Below are 19,566 nucleotides of genomic sequence, written 5' to 3' on the forward strand. Positions count from 1 at the left end.
GGGCTTCTTACCACTTACTGCTAGTGCTCCTGTCCTTTACTAAGATCATGTATTTATTGACGGAAAAGAAAATGGAAAAATTTTAAATGTCTAAAAAACTTTATGAGTAAAAAATGATTAAACCAAGCTTCAGGAGAAGCAACATGAACATCAGGGGTGGTTCATAGAAATAATTTCATAGCCTATCATAGTTTTCACATGGTTCGTTTAATGCTACTGTCATTAGTAATCACTGGGATATTTGACTTTATTTTCCCTGTCATTCTCTCCCGTACCATACAATACAATATAGTAGAAACAAAAATCTAAATTTTTCCTTGAAATATATCAATTAAATAGACTAAACAAAATAAATCTATACTTTGATTAAATCCATTTTTTATAGTAGGCTAGGCTCAAAACGCAGCATTCGTTTTCATCAGCTGAACACTCGTTTGAGCAAACAACATAAAAGTAACTATACCGAGTCTTAAACAACATATTTTTTTTATATTAAACGAGCTTCATTTAAGCTTTTTTGTTACCTTTCTTATATCATTCTGGTGCATTTTACCAACAGATACCAATCATTTTCCTCATTTTGGTTTGTCATCAGCTGATCTCGAGCTACTGCCATTGAGAATATGCTCACATATAATTAACATGAATGTGTTGAGGTGGTTTGGCCATGTTGAGAGAATGGAAAATGGCTGTCTGCTAAAGAAGGTGATGAATGCAAGAGTTGATGGGAGAAGTACAAGAGGAAGGCCAAGGTTTGGGTGGGTGGATGGATGGAGTGAAGGAAGCTCTGGGTGATAGGAGGATAGATGTGAGAGAGGAAAGAGAGCGTGACGTAGTTCCGGTAGGCCCTGCTGCTTCCTCCAGTGCCTTGGTTGACCGCGGAGGTAGCAGCAGTAGGGGATTCAGCATTATGAAGCTTCATTTGTGGTGGATAATGTGGGAGGGTGGGCTGTGACACCCTAGCAGTACCAGCTGAACTCGGTTGAGTCCCTTGTTAGGCTGGGAGGAACGTAGAGAGTAGAGGTCCCCTTTTTGTTTTTGTGTCTTTGTTGATGGCTACCCCCCAAAATTGGGGGAAGGGGCTTGGTATATGTATGTATGTATGTATATGTGTCATAGCCTAATATGGTTTTTATACAAAACACACATACTGTATATGCCATTCAATACAGACATATAACATACATAGGATATCAATGTGCAAATAATAGCATTTGACAGAAGGTGAACTTTTTTTGACTGAATCATAGCTTGTTGTTTGATGTGAGCAATAGCACAGTAACTCATTCTAATGTGTGAATTTGTAAAGTAATGTTTGGCACAATCTCCAACATGATAATAAAAATAGTAATATGATTTCAAGATGACTAAAACCACTCTCATTAATGAACTTGCTGAACCAGAACCCAGACACCGAGTGAACCAGAAGATTCAATGCTGATTATCAATAAAAGTAACAAAAGAAAAACCCTGTTCTCTTAGTAATTATTGCATAAAAATATGTTTCAATTGTCAGTCATTATTATTTTTTCAAAACATGCAATAACAATCCTTACAGATACTCAACAAAAATTAATGAAGACTAGTACACAAATAAAATGTAAAAGTGTTTCTTATGATCGCACCTTGAATTTTGCAAGCTGTATAGTCTAAAACAAAATTTACAAATTACTTACTCTGGCCCACACCAACTCTTTTCTCAAATCCTTCAATTTCATACGTTTACTTTCTTGTTTGAGGCAAAACTGGTGTTGATTATTAACTTCTTGTAATTCTCTTTCAATTGTTGAGAAAATCTGAAAAAAAAAAAACAGGAAATTTAAAGCTAAAATCAAGTATTTCCCTACTTAAATACTAAGTATTCCATTCAGTATGGGCTCTGATAGTTCACAAAGCCTAAAATTCTTTTAAATACTTTACCCCTTTCTGCTGCTAAACCTTTACATTCCTCTATATCAGTGAGAGACATTTTGTGTCGGGTAATAACCATACATTTCTGCTTAAGAGTTTGTTTTGTGAGATCATCAGCTTGGTTTGACCTTAGGAGGAATAACTAGTTTTGAATGTTCATCATTGACTTGTTTAAACACAAACACCTTTTCAGAACATCATGCTCAAATAGCATATTAGGTTTACGCCGGTAAAATTCAGTATTTTGTCACAAAAACACAACCACGAGGACTGTATGAAAGCAGACTTACAACAAACATCACATCGCCACAGAAGGGACATAACAATACAGGTCACAGATATGATATAATGTACTCACAGAATCACGGTCCTTTATCATTGCTGCTGTTGTCTCTAAACATTCATTCAATATGTTATAGGAGTCCGTCATTTGCTGAAGCTGGGTCGCTTGATAAAAAAATTTGTACAAATTACCAGGATCCTGAAAAAGTAGAGTAAGGTAGCATTCATTACTATTCAGGAATGTCAAAAATTACTTTAACAAAAGGGTTAGTTAAGCGATATAAGCATATACTTTACAGTAACCAAATACATATATATATATACAGTATATATTTCTTTCATGTCACGCTCAGGAGTAAAAGGGAATAGTCATACCCTGGTGAGAGAGGGCACCCTAAAAGGTACACTTGGAAACCACACTCTCCCACAAATTGCCAAATCAGCGGGTTGCAGTTAGAAGATGGGGAAGGGTTGGAAATTGTTGCATCTATTGTGCGTGTGTAAATATTTAAGACTTCCTTTTTGACAACTTGGGTACACTAATTAATCATAATAAGGAAGAATGGATAACTTACCAGGGAATTTAAAAAAGATCTGGACATATCTTGATTAAGGACCATCAAAGGATTTTCAACAATAAGGTTGAAATAATCACACAATCTTTTCAGCTCTTCCCTTTTCATGGAAACTACTTTTCCTGAAATAAAATAAAATAGTTTTTCTTAAAAAAAGGTTTAATGTTTTACAAGTTGAAACTAAATTTTAAAAACATTTGATATCTTTTCTATTTCACTGAACTAAAACTTTTTAAAAATGCCTTTTTTATCAGTATTGATGGCTAAACTAACATGTGAGTTTATAGAGGCTGATAAGGCTCTGTTAATATTACCATTTCTTTTAGCGAGGCATATTTGCACCGACTCGCAAGGGTGCCCTTTTAGCTCGGAAAAGTTTCCTAATCGCTGATTGGTTGAATGAGATAATTCTAACCAATCAGCGATCAGGAAACTTTTCCGAGCTAAAAGGGCACCGCTGCGAGTCGGTGCAAATCTGCCTCGCTAAAAGAAATGGACTATAGCAGAACGACTCAAACTCGACTCTTATAAAACTAATCCGATTAATATCAGGAAGAAAAAATATTTATATTGATGTTAAATAAATGAATAAAATAAAACATATTAAATACTGTATAAGATAATAAATAAATTATGAGGTTAAAATCTGTGATAAATAGTGCCACAGTTTAGTTCATCAAGTGGAACTATCTCTTATAAAGTTGAGATTATCTGGGATCTACTATTTGGAGAACAGGAAACAAAGGTTGGTAGGCGGCACAATCATTATTCAAAGATAAGTGGATAGTGCTCTACATGGATAGTGCTCTCTACACATGTGCCTCCCTCTTGTTAAATAAAGGCTGGTGAAAACATGCCACTAGACCTTGGGCATTGGACGGGTGCTAAGTTATGCAACTCCTATATTCGCAAGACCAGCATGAACGCAAGTTGTGCTATAAACTGCTGGAAAGGCTGATCTAGATATTAATCTTTGGCAACGTCGTTCAATTAGTTCATTATGCATGTCGCATAAGATTTTTCATAACTCTGACCATCCTTTACATTCAGATCTCCCTGGACAATTCTATCCTGTTCGTAATACTAGGCAGGAAGTTAATTCTACTAGCCAGGCCTTCTCCATCATGAGGCTCAATACTACACAGTATTCTAGAAGTTTTATTCCAGCTGTTACCAAGTTGTGGAATGATCTTCCTAATCGGGTAGTTGAATTAGTAGAACTTTAAAAGTTCAAAGTTGGAGCAAATGTTTTATGTTGACCAGGCTGACATGAGTCTTTTCATAGTTTATATATGACATATCTGTTTTTGTCGTTGTTAATAGTTTATATAGGACATGCCTGTTTTGATGCTGTTACTGTTTTTAGAATGATATATTGTTACTTCATTCTCATCATTTATTTATTTCCTTATTTCCTTTCCTCACTGGGCTATTTTTCCCTGTTAGAGCCCTTGGGCTTATAGCATCTTGCTTTTCCAACTAGGGTTGTAGCTTGGCTAGTAATAATAATAATTTCTTCATCAACCTAAGCACAACAATACAGTTTATGAATAAACTTGTCCAAAAAGGACTGGGAAAAATATGCGACAGCTTGAACAGCTACTATAGGACCAAGGATGAGAATCCAAGGCCATATCTGTGTCCTCTTGCAGAAAGAGTGAGGAGGCTTTTCAGTAGGTCCCTATCCATAATAACTAAAGATAAATGTCCATCAGAATTGGGTTATATGAAACTCTGTGCTCTGTTTTCAAAAGAGATGAATCCAGGTTTTACATCCAAAATACCAGAAAAGTACACTCTGAGAACAGATTTAGAATGGGGGGGGGGCTGAACATATCTTTTAGAAATTTAGATGGCAAATGAGTAACAGAAAGCACTAATTATACAATGACTTTATCATGGTGCCAGCAAGACACACCAGGTATGAAGCTCCAATTGCATATGACCATTTCCCCAAGATAGGTGAAAAGGATGGACATATGTTGTGACTGAACACAAACTCAATAGCAGGAAGGAAAAAGGAAAAAGCTATCGTTATTCAAACATAATAAATGAAATTGAGTCACATCATCTATTACTGAAGTCAAGCTGATGCAGCTAAAAGGTTAAGAGAGTATATCTGACCCCGGGTCGCCTCATGGTGCGTATTCATCCGCCAGAGGTACCCACTATAGAAAACGGAGATAGGGGAAACAACACAAAATTCTGGTCGGTTGGGAGGAGATCCCAGATACTATTAAGAAAGTAGTTCGAGGTAAGTACTCCGTGTTGGAACAAACATGATTTCCTACTTAATTCAGGGTGAATGGAAGAAAATTAGCTCAAAGCTAAATTGGAGTTGGGTGAACCACCAAACTCAAAATAAATGCTTGACCATAATCTAAAGACGAACTAAGATATCTGTTCCTGGTCTACTCAAAGCTCATCTCCAGCAAAGAAAAAACTACTACCCAAGGACTCTCTCATTCCTCTAGCACTCCAGTACGAGTGATAATGAAGAAAAGAGGACTGCACATACAGGTACTAGTAGTAAAGACTAGGAATAGGTTACAAGAGAAGTGATAAGCAACGGCGATGAGAAGTCTCTCAACTGCCCCTCAAGGAAAAAATATTCCCAGGAATCATGTTTGGTAATGGAGTCTAAGGGGGAGTAAATAATGCCTCCTTTAAGATTCAACTAAAGAAAATTCCCCCTACAAGTCATTAGCTAATATAAACCTGTCTATGGGAGATTTTATATATAAAAAAAAATAAATAAAAAAAACATAAGTATAGAATGGAGAGAACAAAATTTTTAAGTGACTACAGTCTAATTCAAAATCAAAATGTTATTGAGGCAGTATAATTTGGAAGAACTCTCCTCTACTCATATTTCATTTTAATTGTTCATTACTTATCATGTATTTTATTTCCTTATTCCATTTCCTCACTGGGGTTTTTTTTCCCCATTGGAGCCCCTGGGCTTATAGCATTCTGCTTTTCCAACTAGGGTTGTAGCTTAGCAAGTAATAATTGCCTGGAGCTTATCTCCAAGCGGGGACTCTTAGACTAAATGTCATTGTCCCGACGAGCAATAATAATAATCAAAGTACTGTAACCTAGTACTGTACCTGATAAAGGACCTAGAACAGACAGATTAACCAAAAATTTGCTTTGTCAACATTTGCAACAGAATAGTGTACTGTACATAACTTTTTTAGTACTGTGAACGTATTTTTGTTCGTGGTGTACCAATTTTCGTGGTCTTCGTGGGTAGGCGAATCCACGAATTTATAAATCCAACAAAAATTTTTATATAAGGTCAGATTTTGGTATTGAACTTTGACATTTTCAATTTGTCTTGGTGACCTATATTTTCTAAACCATTGTGGATTACTAATTATTTTTATTTGTTATTGTGAATGTTTTATTTTGATGTGCACTATAATAATTATTTTTTTTTCTTCTGTAGGTTTAGTCATTTACAGAGATTACTACAGTTTATTTTTGTTTTTTCTATATATTGAATTTTTTCATCTATTTTCTGAATAAAAATAAAATCAAAATCAATGTTTTTTAACGACATGTTTGAAAGTGATATGCCTGCTAACTATCTCGTCTCTATTTAAAGGCTGTTAATTACCACTGAGTAACAACAAAAGATTTTGAGTAATGTTTTAGCTTGGGATGCTATATTAGAAGAACTTGGGTAGTTCTGTAATTTTCTTTTTGGCGGCGACATTATAACCATTTGTAGTGATAAGTAATCCCTTCATTAGTGTCAATCATGAAAACTTTTAACCCTTTTACCCCCAAAGGACGTACTGGTACGTTTCACAAAAGCCATCCCTTTACCCCCATGGACGTACCGGTACGTCCTTGCAAAAAAAGGCTATAAAATTTATTTTTTGCATATTTTTGATAATTTTTTGAGAAAATTCAGGCATTTTCCAAGAGAATGAGACCAACCTGACCTCTCTATGACAAAAATTAAGGCTGTTAGAGCAATTTAAAAAAAATATACTTCAAAATGTGCTGGGGAAAAAAATAACCCCTTGGGGGTTAAGGGTTGGAAATTTCCAAATAGCCTGGGGGTAAAAGGGTTAATAAATGAATAAAAGCCATGCATCACAAATGAACACTTTATCATAATTGGGGTTCAACTAATAACCAAAAAGGTAAAAATTCCAAAACGGAAATCCACGAATTTATGAATCCACGAACCATCACTTTTTTATAAAGCAACAAAATTTGTTACCCACGAACAAAAATACGTTCACAGTATATTAATTATAAGTATGTAGGATAGCCAAATGAGACTGAAAATGAAGAAATTTGTAAAATATAGGTCTAGTTCATCGGTACCGTTGCATAATAAAAACTATAATCTAATTAAATTAGCTTCATAACTATCATAAATAGTTTAATATATGAATCCATAAAACTGGCATACAGTATGTGCTGTATGAAAACAATCTTTTAACATGCATCAGCAGCACCAAAGTACATATATGTATAAATAAATATAAATACACATACTATATAAAAAATAAAATTTAAACTTACACACTCCTATTTGTCACCATCATCCTTCTCCCCTCCACTTCATCTTCATCGTGAAATTTTAGTTCTTTGTTTTATTTTAAAGGATGGAAGGTTTGCATATGAGTAGAAACAAAGTGGAAGCAGTAAATGTAATAGATTGGGCTGCTAAGAACCTTTAGTAAAGTTTACAGTGTACCTCACATGGCACAAGACAAGTGTAATAGTTAGTTATTACATGTTTAAAACACATGACGTAATATGTCATTGTGGATGAAGATGATAGCGTGAGATTTGCTGTAGTCAGATAAAATCATAACAGGATGTATTTTGCATCCCTCAGCAATGTAACATTTTTCTGAAGCATCAACACAAATGCATACCGTGTGAAAGCTTGTGTCGTCACCGGATGCAGGTGTCTTCCTAGACGAATGTAAAGTTTACATATTGTGTTTAAATGCTGAGACAACTAAACATACGATATCTGTGATATCGATAATTTAGGCAGTTCATATCTATACTTCACCTGAATTGGTCATCCGACCAAACCAGCTACACTCCTGTGATGGAGATGTTTAACACTGTTGTTTTTAGAGAATAAACCATTTTAAAGTTACAATGCTGGACTTTAATTCAAGACTCAACATCTCAAACAACACATACTCGATGTGTGTTAATAACAGTAGCACACTAATACAAGCAGTAACTCTTATATAAAATACACCATAAAGAAATTTACTAACCACTTGCATTTTTAAGACAGTAAGAAGTGGCCCCAGAGTCCATGATCTTCCTTTCAATGTTGATACTTGTCCCGTAAATTTCCGGCTTATAAGCATCCCTACCTTCATTTTTTAAGGATATAGTCACAGTAGCCGTGTGTTTGTCGTATTTGATTAAGTCTGAAATGATGAATTTTTTCAAGTTAATTTATTCGTAAAGCAATAAAAAAAATCCTATTAAAGGATGAACACATATTACATCTTCAAAACAAAAAGTGCCGAATAGTTAATAGCAAGAAATTAACAAAGTAAGATACATATCAGTATAAAAATTACTACATATAATCTTGCCTCTACTAAATGAAACATTTACATGCCAGCTGTCTATACTCTATCATTTCAATATAGATTAACTTTGAAAAACAAACCAATACTCACCTTTAAAGCTACTGCCGCGATTTGTAATTTTGGTGGTTCCCCCAAGTGCCACAACAACAGCAGTGAGAATGGCACTCTTCCCGCTGCCATTTCTTCCCTACAATAAAGTGGGTGTTCGTGAATACTGTTAACCTAAGTATAATTATTCAGATATCTCACTATTGCAAATTATTATCTTGAAATAAACTGTTGGATTAAATGGATTCAGAGATGGATGGTTTAACACCCAGCTTGGTGTTAGTTAAGAGCTAAATCATTCAACAGATAATAGAAATTTCAATGTTTCCCTTGGGTAAGTATCTCAACGTTAGAATAAAGACTGACACTGACTTGGAGATCAACAAAAATGCATTATAAAATTAAAACCAAATTTCACTGAATTTTGTAAAAAAAAAAAAAAAAAAAAAAAGCCTACATCTAAATTGTGATGAAATAGATTATATCTGCAGAATTTTATTCATGGATTATAATTCTTTATCCTCATCATCATCCATGATTAGTCAAATGCAGGACAAAGGCCTCAGACATGCTAGTCCACTTCAGTCTGTTTATGGTCTTTTTATGCCAGTTTATATCTGCAGATTTTCATCTAAATTGTGATGAAATAGATTAACTATAAAATTAAAATTGGACTTTATGCACCATACTAAAGAGTTATACAGTCATTACATAATTTTAGGAAAAGACCTAATACTGTACTGCACTAATTAGTGGAAGAGGTATAATTACATTATTAGGAAAATAACTATACAGTAACTTAGTGTTTCCCAACCCTGGGGTAAATTACCCCAGTGGGGTAATGGACCCGTATTTTTGGGGTAATCAAGATGTTCTGAAATTGAGTTATTCACATTCCCATAATTATTGCCATACACAAAATCTGCAATAATTATTTTATAGGAAAACTCAATAATAGGAAAGCTCAACCCTCACACTGAAAAACCAGAGCAAACATAAAGTGATTACTAAATAATATCTATCAATATTGTTACATTGAATATTCTGCACTGATGGTGGTTCATTTTGATATCCATTAAAATGGAAAAGTTTGCATTTGTTTTGGATCTTTAACTATAAGCAGCCAATAGCGGGCTACATGATCCTTACAGTTCATCAGGTGGCTGCAAAAAATCATCCGATGTTACCGAGTATATGTTCAATGGGGTAATTGATTAGTTGGAAATAAAATTTTGTGGTAATCATTCAAAAAAGGTTGGGAAACACTGCAGTAACTGGTAAGAAAGGTGGGTTACACTGAGGAGCAGTTATTAAAAGAACAAGTGGATCTATCAACAAAGCACTTACAGCACTTCAAAACAGTGAAGAAAGACATGCACTACTGAAGTAAATATTTAAGGAATTTAAAGAAATTATGGAAATAAAATCAACATATGAAACAATATTAAAAGCCTACGGGAAAAATTGGATGAAATGCGAAATGAAAAAGAAATGAGGATATGAATACAGTAGATAACTCCAGCAGAAAACATGTGTTATTTGCTAGACAGACACAAAGTGAATGATTTAAGTATCATAAAAGAAGCAGCTCTACCAAAGGTTACCTAGTACGGAGGATGGGTTCTCCTTTACCTAATTTGGAATAAAGAGCTGCTGACTGCAGGATTAATCTATTGTAAACTTAGGGGATTTGTGTTAAGATCAATAATTAGTGAAAATACTCATATAAAACTTGAAAGACAAAGTTTATATCTCTAACAAAAAATTATAGCTCACAAAAAGGTTTGTTCTGACACAAATACAGAGACTCGTTCTTTTTACGAGTATGACCTCAGCAAAGCTGGAACACTGCAGTGAAAACTTTTAACGAGGTGTCAACAACCATATAGGTTGTTACCAGTCAATAACAGGGAAGCATCGCATTCCCCTCTCACTCTATGATTCCACTTTTGATTTTAGCAGTCAGTGGAGACAGACCTCTGTTCCTGCTGACTGGACACTGGAAAAAAAACTCCAGCTTTACTCTAGGTTTCTGCTACCGATATGAGGCTATGTCATCTCAAGGATATTGTCCTTGAGTAACAAGCTTGATTAAGGTTATCATGTTGCCTTTAACTCCTTAGGTTGGCCAAGGGTGAAAGCTCATCCTCGCCTCCGTATAGTTACACTTCCATGAAGTCCTAGGATCGGATTCCTCTACGAGGAAGTTTATTTCCGTATGTCTATTCGCCGACCCTACGGTATTTTCCGACGGGCATAGACAAGCAACACGCGACCTAAGGAATACTGCTGATTCAGCGTATTCAGCCTCTGTTGTTGGAAGCCAGTGTTTTAGTGATTTAAGAGGTTTACTTAACAAACTGCCCCTCAGCAACCGATACATGCACTAAGGTGCAAGCTAGCCTTTCACTTGAGAGATATGCTTTAACTAGAATCTCCCTTTGAGCTCGCCAACGCTTCACAGTTTTCAGTGGACACAGTCGTTAGTGTAAGCTGTTGCCCTTACTTGGTAGTTTATCTGACCAGGCGGCTCCGAAACATCTATGAGTTATGACACCAGAGCGCTATAACTCTTCGAAGCTCCCTGGAGATCTTGGCTCACCATGCACTGAAAGTGAAAGCATACATTTCACCTGAAAGTTGCTTAAAGCAAGCAATCTCTCGATGCACTCACGCACAGCGAGTACTCAGTGTTCAAATTATCTTTGCGGGTGCTCCAGCTGTGATCACTGATCAACTCGCCTGTCTGGGTTGCGAGTGCACCGTCATAGGCTAGCACTCTCAGATCAACACCCCCTGGCTCGAGCTCCCCCTGACACAACTGATCTTGCTCAACCTGTTAGGGTATAGCGCACAAGCCAGGCTCGCTCACATGTGGCTGCATTCCTAACACCCCAAGTCTCACGCTCGCCTGCGATCAGTGAGCCTTCTTTACCTAGGGGGAACAGAGCACGAGCCTTTCATACATTCTGGGGCTCGCGCTCATGCTGGCCTGAAAGACATGCTCAAAGCAAATGTTCTCTCAGCACGCTCAGCATTTACTCAAGGTAATCACAGAGCCTTAACCAATGTTTAACAGCATGAATGCAAGGCAATCACTTGGCTCACCTGATCGCTCGCTCACATCCGAATGCTTTTGAGCTGCTTAATGTCCTTCTAAACCCCGAACATGCATGAAGCAGTTACAGATCTAGAATAAGTGGTCTATTCCACCGCTTAAGCACTGACATCACTCTAAAACCAATATGAGTAAGTTTTCTTATCGAGAGACCTTAGTTCCTGCAATAGCTATACTGTATAGTTTTATGTGTACCCTATCCAGAATTCCCATATTAGGGAAGCGTTTTCATTGTAAATAAAAACAAATTCCTCCCAGAGCCTGAGTCTCTCTTCAGGGCAAGAGAGAGGGTTATTGAGAGATATGACGTTCCCCTACTAATTACTCCCTCCCTCTCTTTAGTAAGATTACATCTAAAATCTTGGATATGCCTGTAAGTGATTCTCGATTTTTATTTTAGGACGACTTTACATGGCGGAGTCAGAATTCGGTTAGTTTTTAGGGAAATACAAATTACTATACTTTAGATTTGTAATTTTTTTATTTCATGATTGCAAGATTACAATCGGGCTTTCTTCCCTGACAAAAGAAAAATATCAACAATTTAGGTATGCTTATGCAAAGCCCTTACCTTCCCAGAGTAAAGAAACACGTCATGACGCATCTAGTGCGAGGGTAAGAAGTTCGCCAATCATACGCATGGCAGCAGAACTGTGAGTTTTGAGCTGTTTTCACTCACATTCAGTTTTATGGGAAACTTTATCCATAGAGACTTCTTGTATAAGCAATTGTTTGTACATTTAAATTTAATCCACTTCGGTAAAGAAGTCAGTCAAATGATGACGATCGAATGAACGAAAGCAGGAATGTTTCCTTTTTCAAACAAGCACAGTACTGTAGTCTTTAATAACCGGGCAGTAGGAGTTTTAATAGATACTCTCACTGACTTTTCTCTTCTATAGGGAGAGATAGAGTTAGCCACTCCCCAAGGACGAAGAAAACTACAATGGTTTGAGCACTATTATTTTACCCTAGACAGTCCACAGCTACTATCATCTTGGCTCTAATAAGCTTTTGCTCTTCACAAGCAATGTTGGAATGACACCCCGATGCGAGCAACTTTGAAACTTTTCCATACAGACTGACGATGCAAACATTTTCAAGTGAGATTGTTTTTGCTGATTTATTTACCAATTGCTTGTTGTTTAGAAGCTCAATTTCTCTAGGGGTTCACACGTTCTTTTAAGAAAGCAGCATGACGTAAGTAAACGATCGCAAGTCGCAGCTGCCCAAGTGGTTGTTTGTGACCGATTGCTCACTTAAGATCGGTCGCATATTGTACATTTAAGCTGCTCTTAATCGGTTATACACCCTCTTTACACTTCCAACCCCTCTATTCCTTACGACTAACACAACTCGAAGTAAAGAAGTAGGTTAGTTAGAGGGTAAAAGGTATATGAATCCTACACAATACAAACCTGAACAAGTACTTGGGTGTACTGCAGAATTAAAGGAAATGCATTTACTCCCCTGAGGCTCTAACAGACAGGGTGCCGATTTAGTAGTTACACTTAGGCACTCTTCCCAGAGCTGTCACTTGCTGGTGCTCTCTTAGCCTTTGGTGTGCTGCCCTTTGCAAGTTTACCTGGGAGCCCCAACCCTGTTGCCTCCCCTACTCCATCCTCCCTTTTACTTTTGTATAGTCTTCGAATGGAAAGTAGGGATATGCACAACCATACAGATCATGTTAAAGACAGCTCAGTCTAAGGGCAGACGCTGACCCCGAAAGAAATTGTAACAACGCATAAAAGCTTAACATATTCCCTGATTAGAGGTGGTATGTGAAAAACCAGTGTTCCGCAATTTTCCCCTCTTCCTCTAAGGGCGGGTTTCCTCCTATAATGTGATGACACGTGGGAAGATATGTACAACCTCGACAGAAGAGGGGGGGAGGTTACGCATCAGAGCATGAGCCTGGGAACACAGAGCTCGCTAACATGTCACAAACTCCAGAATGAAGGTCATCGAGAGTTTCTTTCATCCATAGCAAGGACTAATGGCATGAGATGCCTTTAAACTGACCTAAGGTACTCTTTTCACTGAGGATAGAGCCAATAAGAACATGGTCTTAAGTGCCAGACCCCTCTCCCATTTTCTTCTAAAGGGCTCGTACGGAGCGTACTTAACCCTTTTACCCCCGGGGTATTTGGAAATTTCCAACCCTTAACCCCCAGGGGGTTATTTTTTTCCCAGCACATTTTGTAGTATATTTTCTTTAAATTGCTCTAACAGCCTTAATTTTTGTCATAGAGAGGTCAGGTTGGTCTCATTCTCTTGGAAAATGCCTGAATTTTCTCAAAAATTTATCAAAAAATATGAAAAACAAATTTTTATAGCATTTTTTTGCAAGGACGTACCGGTACGTCCATGGGGGTAAAGGGATGGCGTCTGTGAAACGTACCAGTACGTCCTTTGGGGGTAAAAGGGTTAAGAGAGCTGAGAACTTTTGTAACGTCCCAAGCTGGGGTTCTGAGTTGTCCGGGAGGAAAGTATTGGTCAAAACTCCTCACAAGTATAGACAATTTCCACAATGAGGAAAGGTCCAGGCCTTTCAGTCTGAAGAACTGGGTCAAAGGTGACAGAGAGGAGCTTCTCTTGGTGAAGACAGACAAAGATATCTGTAATTAATTGCCGAGAGGCTCCAATCAGAGAAATATCTGGTCTACGACACCAATTGCAGAAGATGGCCCACTTTTCCTCGTTGGAGGGTATTGCTTTTGTTAGTGGAAGGCAAAACTGTCTTGCTCAAAAAACTCCCTGAGGGAAGGATGGAGGCTCCCTTTTTCTTCCTACTTCTTCCGACGGCTTCAGCCTTGGCGGGAGAAAAAAAAATATGCAGCAAACTTTGAACTAGAAGGAAGGATGAAGGAGCTAGAGAACTCCTTAGGCATAAGTTTGGGTGTACTCAAGATCAACTCCAAAGAATCTCTTAGAATTCTTCTTGCTCTTCTATGCAAACTCAGTTCACTGCACAGGAGGCCACTCACTACACTCAGAACAGGGGAATTTTGCAAACTTTTTTGCCCATGCAGAAGTTACAAAGATGATTAAGGTCAACTTCCATCTTACTCTTATACCAGCCACAACCTCAGCCAGGCTTCACACGATACAACCGCATGTGCACCCAGAGCCAACATCCCCAACAGCAAAGCAAGAAAACTCACAAACTACCCACAAAGAAGAAACAGACCTTAAGTAGAGCCAAAGTAGGATGCCGAGAAATACATCTGGATAGAACGGCGAATGAATCAAAGTGAATGTATGCTACCAGTCGAGTATTTACCTCGATTAAAGCTTAACAGCCATTCCAACTTTGTTGAAATCATACTCATATCAAGGGTCAAAGGTTTATATTATTATGTTTAGGAACACATTACATTTCCTAAGAATAATAGCACAGTAGAGCATAATCTGCTCATCTTAATATGATACAAAATTAGTGTACAGTACTGAATATATCTAGAGATGAAAAAGTGAGAGTTGACACATGAGAAATAAGAAATGAAGACAACTAAAAACTTAAATCGTATGGTTAGCAATACAGCAACTGCAGCTTGTGAGACACATGCCCTCCCACTTGCAACAGGATAGTCAATGAAAGAATTAATCTAGGGAATAACAACTCTCAGCTAATAAGCAAATGACCAGATAACACATAATATATTCAACACAAGAAATCTTATACTCACTTGTACAACATTTATTCTTTCTTTAAAATCCACAGATAAATGTTCATGGCACATAAAATTTTTCACTGTGACATTTTGTATTATACCGCAGGTTGCCTGTAAGAGATAAAAAAAAATCAATGGTTTTCAAGCAAGATACAGAAATTTTTATATCAAATATCTGACACTTCCATAAAATAATGCATTTTTAAATTATAATTTAATTTTACTAGATAAACAAGACTGAATGCTTATAAAAAAAATAATAAGTAAATATATGGTTCCATGGTTGAAGTTTGCTAACGAGCTAAGCTGAACCCTCTCATTTTCCTTCTAAATGGTTAAACCTACAGATAGTTTGTAAGAACTGTTTCCCAGCTGTCTCACAGCACTATTCTGGTCATCAAAACATGACCTCCCGTAGACAGCATGAAAACGGACTTACAAAAAACACAAAACAACTTCAAAGATATTTTCATTTACTCCTGGAAAGAAGGTACTTTATCTTTAAAACAAAAACTGTTTAATAAAGAATATTATAGGCTTTCAATTCAGATGATTCAAATGTTTTTTCCTGTAAATCAAATATAATAAAAGCATTTACTGGGTGTGATTCTGTAATTATGTTATTTTCATTAGTAAAATAAATTTTTGAATATACTTACCCGATAATCATGTAGCTGTCAACTCTGTTGCCGACAGAAATCTACGGTCGGGATACGCCAGCGATCGCTATACAGGTGGGGGTGAACACCACAGCGCCATCTGTGGTAAGGTACTCTAGTACTTCTTGTCAACACCACCTCAATTTTTTCCTCGGTCCACTGGTTCTCTATGGGGAGGAAGGGTGGGTCAATTAAATCATGATTATCGGGTAAGTATATTCAAAAATTTATTTTACTAATGAAAATAACATTTTTCAATATTAATCTTACCCGATAATCATGTAGCTGATTCACACCCAGGGTGGTGGGTGGAGACCAGCATACATGTTAACACAGAAGCTAAGTATCCCGTATTTTATTTTATTAGTTATTCAAAAATAACATAAAATAAATAAGTACCTGGTAAGGAAGACGACTTGAACCATTACTCTGCCTTTATTAAGTACGTCTTTCTTACTGAGCGTAGCGGTCCTCTTAGGATGCTGAACGACTCTTAGGTGCTGAAGTATAAAGGGCTGCAACCCATACTAAAGGACCTCATCACAACCTTTAACCTCGGCGCTTCTCAAGAAAGAATTGACCACCCGCCAAATCAACAAGGATGTGGAAGGCTTCTTAGCCAACCGTACAACCCATAAAAAGTATTCAAGAGAAAGGTTAAAAAGGTTATGGGATTATGGGAATGTAGTGGCTGAGCCCCCGCCTACTACTGCATTCGTTGCTACGAATGGTCCCAGGGTGTAGCAGTTCTCGTAAAGAGACTGGACATCTTTGAGATAGAATGATGTGAACACTGACTTGCTTCTCCAATAGGTTGCATCCATAACACTCTGCAGAGAACGGTTCTGTTTGAGGGCCACTGAAGTAGCCACAGCTCTCACTTCATGTGTCCTTACCTTCAGCAAAGCAAGGTCTTCTTCCTTCAGATGAGAATGTGCTTCCCTAATCAGGAGCCTGAATAGGTAAGAAACTGAGTTCTTAGACCTTGGAAGAGAAGGCTTCTTGATAGCCCACCATAAGGCTTCTGATTGTCCTCGTAAAGGTTATGACCTTTTTAGATAGTACCCAAGAGCTCTAACTGGGCAAAGTACTCTCTCCAGTTCGTCCCCCACCAAGTTGGACAGGCTTGGGATCTCGAACGACTTAGGCCAAGGACGTGAAGGAAGCTCGTTTTAGCAAAAAACCGAGCTGCAAGGAACATGTAGCCGTTTCAGATGTGAAAACTATGTTCCTGCTGAAGGCGTGGATCTCACTTAGTCTTTTAGCTGTTGTCAAGCACACGAGGAAAAGAGTTTTTAATGTGAGGTCCTTAAAAGAGGCTGATTGGAGAGGTTCAAATCTTGATGACATAAGGAACCTTAGGACCACGTCTAGATTCCAGCCTGGAGTGGACAACCGACGTTCCTTTGAGGTCTTAAAAGACCTAAGGAGGTCCTGTAGATCTTTGTTGGTGGAAAGATCCAAGCCTCTGTGGCGGAAAACCGCTGCCAACATACTTCTGTAACCCTTAATCGTAGGAGCTGAAAGGGATCTTACGTTCCTTAGATGTAACAGGAAGTCAGCAATCTGGGTTACAGTGGTACTGGATGAGGAAACTGCATTGGCCTTGTACCAGCTTCGGAAGACTTCCCCTTTAGACTGATAGACTCTGAGAGTGGATGTCCTCCTTGCTCTGGCAATCGCTCTGGCTGCCTCCTTCGAAAAGCCCCTAGCTCTTGAGAGTCTTTCGAAAGTCTGAAGGCAGTCAGACGAAGAGCGTGGAGGTTTGGATGTACCTTCTTTACGTGAGGTAGACGTAGAAGGTCCACTCCTAGAGGAAGAGTCCTGGGAATGTCGACCAGCCATTGCAGTACCTCTATGAACCATTCTCTCGCGGGCCAGAGCGGAGCCAACCAACGTCAGCCGTGTCCCTTTGCGAGAGGCGAACTTCTGAAGTACCCTGTTGACAATCTTGAACGGCGGGAATGCATACAGGTCGAGATGGGACCAATCCAGCAGAAAAGCATCCACGTGAACTGCTGCTGGATCTGGAATCGGAGAACAATACAACGGGAGCCTCTAGGTTATCGAGGTAGCGAACAGATCTATGGTTGGCTGACCCCACAGGGCCCAAAGTCTGCTGCAAACATTCTTGTGAAGGGTCCACTCTGTGGGGATGACCTGACCCTTCCGGCTAAGGCGATCTGCCATGACATTCATATCGCCCTGAATGAACCTCGTTACCAGCGTGAGCTTTCGATCTTTTAACCAGATGAGGAGGTCCCTTGCGATCTAGAACAACTTCCACGAATGAGTCCCTCCCTGCTTGGAGATGTAAGCCAAGGCTGTGGTGTTGTCAGAGTCCACCTCCACCACCTTGTTAAGCTGGAGGGACTTGAAGTTTATCAAGGTCAGATGAACCGCCAACAGCTCCTTGCAATAGATGTGAAGTGTCCTTAGCTCCTGATTCCATGTTCCCGAGCATTCCTGTCCGTCCAAAGTCGCACCCCAGCCCGTGTCTGATGCGTCAGAGAAGAGACGGCGGTCGGGTTTCTGAACAGCCAAAGGTAGACTTCCTTGAGAAGAAAGCTGTTCTTTCACCACGTGAGAGTAGACCTCCTCTCTTCGGAAACAGGAACTGAGATAGTCTCTAGCGTCATGTCCTTTATCCAGTGAGCCGCTAGATGATACTGAAGGGGGGGAGGTGGGGTCTCCCTAACTCGATGAACAGTGCCAGCGATGAAAGTGTCCCTGTTAGACTCATCCACTACCTGACTGAGCATCGGTTCCTTCTCAGCATGCTCTGGATGCAATCTAGGGCTTAGTATATCTTTGGGGCCGACGGAAAAGCCCGAAAAGCTCGACTCTGAAGATCCATACCCAGGTAGACAATGGTCTGGGATGGGACGAGCTGGGACTCCTCAAAATTGACCAGGAGGCCCAGTTCCTTGGTCAGATCCATAGTCCATCTGAGAATCTCCAGACAGCGACGACTTGTGGGAGCTCTTAAAAGCTAGTCGTCTGACGGAGCCGGACACAAGATCATGGTACTGCTGCACAGTCTGTGAACTGTCAACCATGGGGAAGCGAGGAAGTACAGTGACAACACGAAGCTGTCTAGACTGTCTGGGTCGTACAGACAACTCCTTATCGGGTTGCTGAGGTTGCCGCACTGCGTCACAACAAGACTTCTGCTGGTTGTTGAACGTCTTCCCAGTGACACACTGACTCCGTAAACAAAAAATCCTCTAACAAGGACTAAGCTTGGACTGCATGTCTTGCAACACAGCTCAAGGTCTATGGGAGCAGGTGTGGTAACAGACGGGGTTAGCGACTGAAGTGGAACCATTACCCTCCCTGGAAGCATGCTATGCTTAAATAAAAGTCCATAGGAGGCTAAGCAGCTAAAGGCTCCTCTCCAAATGACAGAGTCCTCAAGGGAAAATCAGAAGGAGGGAGAATAGCACTTTCTCATCTACAGGAACCATATCCGAGAAAAGCTAAGTTCTCTCAGTGAGGGTTTCACTGGTGCAAAAGCAGCAGACTAGAAGGCAACGTTATGAAACTGCTTGACAGTCTAGTGAGTTGGCAACAACCAAAGATGTGTGACTGAGAAGCATGCGGTAAGGTATGCAGAGCATGCTGTATGTAGAGCATGCTGTAAGGTAAGCAGAGCATGTTGCATGGCGTGCGGCTTATGCTGCATGGGATGAGGCTCATGCTGCATGG

At 38.9% G+C, this 19,566-nt stretch overlaps 1 protein-coding gene across 2 annotated transcripts in view; it reads right to left on the reverse strand.

The window, feature by feature from the left end:
• Positions 1-19,566, reverse strand: part of SMC6 (Structural maintenance of chromosomes 6) — a 106,395-nt gene that overhangs the window by 63,725 nt on the left and 23,104 nt on the right. For both annotated transcript variants that reach the window (XM_068353767.1, XM_068353765.1), the window contains exons 3-8: positions 15,215-15,310; positions 8,450-8,546; positions 8,033-8,191; positions 2,769-2,890; positions 2,270-2,392; positions 1,677-1,796 (exon numbers count right to left, since the gene is read on the reverse strand). In XM_068353767.1, coding sequence (XP_068209868.1) covers positions 1,677-1,796; positions 2,270-2,392; positions 2,769-2,890; positions 8,033-8,191; positions 8,450-8,546; positions 15,215-15,310 — 717 coding nt within the window. The remainder of the gene's footprint in view (positions 1-1,676; positions 1,797-2,269; positions 2,393-2,768; positions 2,891-8,032; positions 8,192-8,449; positions 8,547-15,214; positions 15,311-19,566) is intronic.

Source organism: Palaemon carinicauda, chromosome 30, assembly GCF_036898095.1.
Source record: "Palaemon carinicauda isolate YSFRI2023 chromosome 30, ASM3689809v2, whole genome shotgun sequence".
Classification (NCBI taxonomy): Eukaryota; Metazoa; Arthropoda; class Malacostraca; order Decapoda; family Palaemonidae; genus Palaemon; species Palaemon carinicauda.